This window comes from Corylus avellana, chromosome ca8, assembly GCF_901000735.1.
Source record: "Corylus avellana chromosome ca8, CavTom2PMs-1.0".
Taxonomy (NCBI): Eukaryota; Viridiplantae; Streptophyta; class Magnoliopsida; order Fagales; family Betulaceae; genus Corylus; species Corylus avellana.
The window spans coordinates 22,460,861-22,467,660 of record NC_081548.1 but is presented as its reverse complement, the minus strand read 5'-3'; the positions used below and the strand labels follow the sequence as shown (position 1 = coordinate 22,467,660).

The window sequence follows — 6,800 nt, the reverse complement described above, 5'->3', positions numbered from 1 at the left end:
TGAGCAAAGACATAAATAATGCAGCCAAGGATCAGAACACCACATGCATGGCTCTTGTTTTCACCGACAACCATATCCAAAGGGCAGGCAATATCTCATTAATCTAAGAACCCCATCCGCAAATTGCAATATACATACCATTGTCATCCTCAAGGAGCGATTCCCTTCTTCAATTATGAATTTTGGCACATAGCTATAAGCATTCAGAGTCCTGTCTTTTTGTTTTCTATGTCATTTGCAAGTTCCATATAATATATAAGACATATGCAGGCTGCATGCTTTTCATACACAGGTGAAAAACAAAGATCTGAAAATGGCAATCAAGCTGAGAGAAAACTTGGGAGGTCTTTGATCATCATACACACACACATAAGAGTTCACAAACAATGCAATTTACATACTAAAGGATCCTGCATCAGAACAGGAAATTGGCCAGAGAGAATACTGCAGTACTCCCACATATAATAGGGTCTTAGCAGTTTACATATGTAATAAACTAGAAACATACCTTAACAGAACATTAATTCCATGGCAACAAAAAACATAAAGATAGTAACAATAAAGCCAGCCAATTCATGATCTCCGATCCAGTCCAACACCCCACCATTCAACATCCTCCAACGAAAATCTGGTTTATTTTGCTTTTCCGCTGCCTTGTCATGATATCTGGTAGACTGCTCAAAGGATAGGATTAATCATGTCAGAGCTAGCTAGTTCCTGTTCCGGCACTTCTCCATGGCCCTTGGAGCTGTACACACAACCAAAAAAGTCTCAATGAGAACTGAACTTGACAAAAATGTAAACGCATATGCGAAAACGCCAACTTATACAAAAGCATTGCACATAGTATCTACATATCCCATTTATGCACAAACCAGCACTAAGATCCATGATCAAATTACACCTGATGGGAAACTTACAGGTATTATACAACCTTCTACAAAAACTTTGAAAGGGACCCATTTTTTCACAGGCACAACACTCACTTACATCTTGTGCATGCAAAATTAAAAATGAGGGGTGTTACATAGCTGGACTAGGTCTAATTTTCAGGAGGCCTTCTCTTCTATATTCCAATAAAATTACTACAAACCATTCTTGTGGAATGCTGTCATCATTAAATGTTTCAAGCATGAAATTAACGATTTAAAATATTGAAAAGGCAATATTAGTTCAAGAGCTTAGTAGTTTATAGTTGCCATATTAAGAATATGGACAAAACTTCAAGTTAGAGTTAGATTGATTCTGGTCTAGGATTCAACTTCTGTGTCCGTTTTGAGTGGTTAAACGCATCAGATAAGGACAAGGGCAGTTATAATACTGCACTAGCTCATGCTGGCAAGGGTTAAAAATTAGAGATGGTTAAATGGACACAAATGTACGCACCTAGGCCAATGGCATCGGCGCCCTTCATGATTCTGAGCCTCTTGCATGTATCAGTAAACATCCTGCAAAAATCAATAACTACATTAGATTCCACAATGGAATTTCATATAAGCTGATGGTGATGCAAATAGCTGTTAATTAGAGATGGACACCAATCAAGAGCATCATAAATCCCAAGTAAATGGTAAGTCCAAATCATAACACAACTGACCAAAATGCAGAATCTCAGATCTACAACAGTAATATATTATTGCTCATGGAAACATGGAGGTTCCATGTTGACGAAAGGCAGAAAAAAGAGACAAACAAAAAACAACAAGACCAAGAGCCCAATCATACTCCTTCTCAAGAGATATATTTTCATTTCCTGACCAAAACAATACCGCTAATCTCTAATGTTATAGCTGACGCTTCATTTTATAAACCAAAGGACTATCCGGTTAAAGAGCAGTATAATGTATTAGACTTTCACTAACTTTTTAAAAAAGGACAGCACATGCAGGTGCTTATTTACGTAATATGCATATAAAATTTGTTCAAACTAACTATAATATGCCAGCGCACTGTTAATAAGTATAAGATACAAAGTTTACATATTGTGGAGCTGTCTCGATCATTTAAGTCTAAATAAAAAAGAGAAAGTGCAATTCTCATATTTCTGTCTAAAGCAATATTATAATATGTGAACATCACCATGCCATTTTCTCCTATGGAAGAATAACGACACGAGATTCATTCTTGTAAGCTGTGCATACGGCTAATAAACATCATTGGTGATGGTTTACACATTACAACATCATGATTCATCTCCTTCAATTGCTGGTTCATAGGTTTTTCGGGTCTGTTCATGTTCAACTGTTGAGAATATTATAAATAAAATCCTTAAGAGCATAATTTGGAAATATAAGCTCTTTGATAAAGCTTAATTCTTCAATACGGTGTATACCATGCGTACTCTAAACTCACATTACATCCACAATCATGCTCTAATACCTATCCACATCGATCACCACTTACTCGGCTTCTTAGTATTTCTCAAGTAATTCTCAAACTGTCATCATTACATATAACTCCAATGTGCCCATACACAACACAGCAACATCTCCTTAGAATGGCATCATATCCTTGACAGTTTTGACTTTTTATATCAAAAAGTTCATTCATTATGTAACTAATGAAATTCAATAAGAGAACAAAACACATAAGGTGAATCAGGGCTTACTCCCATGGGACATCACCCACAAGCATCCAGTCACCATCTTTATCTTCATATGTAAGAACATACTCTGAGCCATGAAGGAGATCCTTCAGCTTGCTCTCACTCAGCATCTCCTTGCCCAGAGTTCCATGAGATCCATATTGACCTGACATCACAAAGAACAGCAGTATGTGCACACCATAACATGTAGCTTTAAAGTGCAAAATATATGATCCATGTAAATTGCATCACTAATAAGTAACCCAAGCAAGATCTTTCTATAAACTTGTAACTTTGGAATGACTCACCAATGGTAAAACAACTGAACATCTTCTCGAGAGCAGAAGACAAGTCTCGATATGCAGTGTAATTTTTTAAGTCTACTTTCCTCAAATAAGGAGCACCATCCATGCTAACCTTAACAAAGAGAGCACCAGGTGCTGATTTTCCATCCACTTCGTCAGTGTTCTTCGAACTAGCCAACGAGTTCTTCCTAAACGATCTTATAGGTGGCCAACCCACTACCTGTGCCCTGTCACACAAGGAATATCAGAGACAATTCTCAATGTTAAGCCCAAACGTATGACCACAACCCTCTTTCCACTCACTTTGTAGCAGGCGCACTGCTATTACTATTTGCAGCACCATTAGGACTTGGCCTGGGTTCATTGGCAGCACGAGGCCTCTCTTGTACCATCTTTGGCGGTGCAACTTCTTTTGCATTAGCCGATTGAGTCCCAAGGTTCTCAATCACAGAACCAGTTTTTGAAGGCCTTGGAGACAGCATCGCACCAACCTCTGAATTAGCACGATATTTTCCCTGCACCAAAGACAGGGTTGTAATCAGAACTAGATCCAACAGTAAACAATATCCAATTCCCTTGCGTAAAAGCAGTCATTCACCTCCGAGAATCCGTCCATAGCATCGGAGAATCCTCTTTTGCTGCCCGAACCAACAGTCTTCTGCGAAGAAGAGTAGTGACCATCGTTCAGAGGATGCATGGGGAAGAGGGGTTTCTCATCGAGTTGAGTGGAGCTTAACAAGCAGAGTTCAGGATCTCTTTCAGGGGACTGGGATCCAGGTAGTCCAAGCCTCAGTTCTGTGGCCTTCAGATTCAGAGTGCTACGTTTACTCTCATCAGACTCAGTGGACACTACTGAGCTGTCCACCGATGAACAATCGGATAATCCCATGTAGTTACGCTCTTTCAATTCAGAACTGCTGCGGCATAAGCTGTCAGCGGAGGCAGAGGAGGTCAGTAAAGTGACATTGCTCTGACCCTCCTCCTCCCCAACACCAAGCAGTGGAGGTGACATGAAAAATGGCAATTCTCACTTCAAAATCTCCAATTTTTCCTAACCTGCCAAATTTTTCAAAACCACAAAACACCCGAACTCTTTTTTATCGGGTGCTAAACAAAAAAGGATCGTATAAAAAAAGAAAAAGATTCAGGAATCTTTAAATGGATAAAGAAGTAAACAGCAATGCATGAAACAAAAGCTGGCAACCTTTAACGAGCAAACCAATTTAAAAAAAAAGGTAACCCAGTGATCGATCTTAAAATCTCCGTTATCTAAACAAGCATCCACTAAATCAGAACCATTGTCTGTTTCATTCCTAAACACCATGCTACAAGTAATGAGACCAAGATAGATAACAACAATAACAAAAAGTTGAGCATGTATTTGAGGACCCATTGTATTCACCAAAATCCTAATATAAAATAGCCTGCAGCTTAAGGTCAAAACAAACACTTCGGCACACAACCTGAAGAACATCAAGGAACAAGAAATGAACAGAAACCGTATAGAGCTTCAGGAAAAAACCCCATCCAGAACGTTGACCCCAAAAATTTTAAGAGAAATGTACAAAAGTAGAATAAAATAAACCAGCAAGCTGAAGCACAAACTATGAATCTCAGGAGCAGAGTCCCATTTGAACTTACTGTAATCTACAAATTTATCATAAGCAAAAAAAAAAAAAAAAATTATATACCTAAAAAAGGAAGAGAGAGAGAGAGAGAGTGAGTGAGAGAAATAGCAAGAACATAGTTTTAAAAGACAAAGGAAAACAAAGGAAAGAAAGGCTTAAATTTCTGCTTTTAAAGGGAGAAAATAAAAGGGAAAAAGGGAAAATAAATTGTTAAAACTTTCCAGTATATGGGTTCTTGGCAGGAAACATAAACCTGCAGAAACCACAGCATTCGAATACTATGCTCATTGTACAGAACCAAAAGAAAAGCAGCAGCAGCAGCAACAACAACAACAACAAAAGACATGAACTCAAACTCATACTACACACCACTATCTTTCACTCCTTCCTCCACAAAACAAAAAAGAAAAAAAGTGAAAACCAAATATGAAACAACAAAAGCACAGACACTAGAAAATGAAGACAGCAACCAAAAACTGCAAAGAAAAAAAAAAATCTTGAAAATTTCGAAGCAGGAGTTTAGTGGGTATACCTGAAGAAAGTTGTGGATCAGTGGCTAACGAAAAAGATCGATTTCCGGCTTGGGTTGAGCAGAGAGAAGAAGCTCAGACAGAGAGAGAGAGAGAGAGAGAGATGAAGAGACAGAGCTAAGGACCCTCCATTTGGCACAAAGTAACAAAGACTTATTTGCTGTCCGATGTGAAACTCTGCATTAAAATAACACCTCTAAACAAAACAAAACTACCCGAACAACAAAAAAAAAAGTGTCCCAAAAAAATTGAGGGTACGAATATCGACTAAATTTTCTTTTTCTTTTTCTTTTTCTTTTTCATTCCCCTTTTCTTTTTTATCAACTAAATTTTATTCTGTCCCCCCTTTTTTATATAGTCCGCCGAACAACTTGAGGGTACAATATCAATGGCTGAGGTTTATTTCTGATGGTTCAATTCAGGCCGTTGATTTTTCAAGGTTAGTGACGTTTGCGTCTTGAAATGCGTTCATTACTTGAGGAGAATTTTTTTTTTTTCTTTTTTATGAATTTACGTGGCAATTTATATTCACAATCTTTTTCTAAAATTTTATAAATTAAATAACAATATTTGTTAAGAATTTAATTAGTTTGTGGTTGACTTATTACGTCAATCCTCTCATTTTCATATATATATATATATATATATATATATATATAATGTTATGTGATTTATTTTTAAGAAGGATCTAGGGTAAAGTTCACTTAACTCTCTCAAAGTACCACTCCAATGATAGTCTACCACTCAACCTATCAATTACGACAATTTACTTCCAAAACTACCAAAACAATGACAATGTACCCCCAATGCTAGAAAATGACAAAATTACCCTTATAAAATTTTCAATAAGACAAAAATACCCTTAAAATTTTGAAAAAAAAAAATTAAATTTAGTATTTTTATTTTTATTTTAATAATGGTAATTTCATCATTTTTTAGCATTTGGGATACATTATCATTGTTTTGGTAATTTTAGAAATAAATTGTCGCAATTAATAGTTTAAATGGTAATTTAAGAAGGTTAAATGGACTTTACCCATAGATTTATAATGCCTCCAACAACACTCTTTGAAAAAAGTTTTTCGGTCTCAAAGTTAAGTGGCCCTATCATTTCTACTAAAATTGATCAATAAAATGTCATTTTGATGGCTATAATATTTTACTCTAATAGTCTTAAAATATTTGTTAAATAATCAAATTTATTTTTTATTAATTTAAATTTTGAAATTAATTATTGTATTAAAAAAAACGAATTTTAATTTTTATATCTTAAAACTTATTTACTAAAAATATTTATTCATATTTAATAAAATTTATTAATATATTAATTAAATAGTGGATGGTTTACCACGGATCAAAGGCTTGGGCCAATTTTCGCTAACCATTTTCAATTTCACCAAAAAATAAAATAAATTTTTAAAAAAAAAAGAAGTCATATTTAGCTAATAGATTTTTATCTGATTTTAATTTAGTTTTAAGTTTCCAATTATAACAATTAGGATAGATACTTTTATGAGTAATGCTATGGTTTCTCCTAATAGTCTCTTGCTATTATATTATTTTTTGCATTTTTTTTTATGAGGAACGATGGAATAAGTTTTTCTGCATTTTTATATAACAATATCCATATAAGACAAGGAAAACAATAGAAAGAACCGCAATATTTTTCTATTTTTATGGTTCCAAATTGATCTCTTCGTTAATCTATTATTCAATTAATTAACTGTATGTTATATCAGATTAATCAGTTAAT

General features: G+C 35.1%; 1 protein-coding gene across 1 annotated transcript; it reads right to left on the bottom strand.

The window, feature by feature from the left end:
* Positions 1-326: 326 nt before the first annotated feature.
* Positions 327-5,254, bottom strand: LOC132189137 (auxin-responsive protein IAA9-like). Its single transcript, XM_059603682.1, has 7 exons — positions 5,050-5,254; positions 3,488-3,945; positions 3,193-3,404; positions 2,893-3,116; positions 2,609-2,750; positions 1,387-1,448; positions 327-748 (listed from the first exon to the last, which is right to left on the bottom strand). Exons 2-7 carry the CDS (start codon positions 3,899-3,901, stop codon positions 711-713), a joined length of 1,092 nt encoding a protein of 363 aa, XP_059459665.1. The 5' UTR covers positions 3,902-3,945; positions 5,050-5,254; the 3' UTR covers positions 327-710.
* Positions 5,255-6,800: the final 1,546 nt, after the last annotated feature.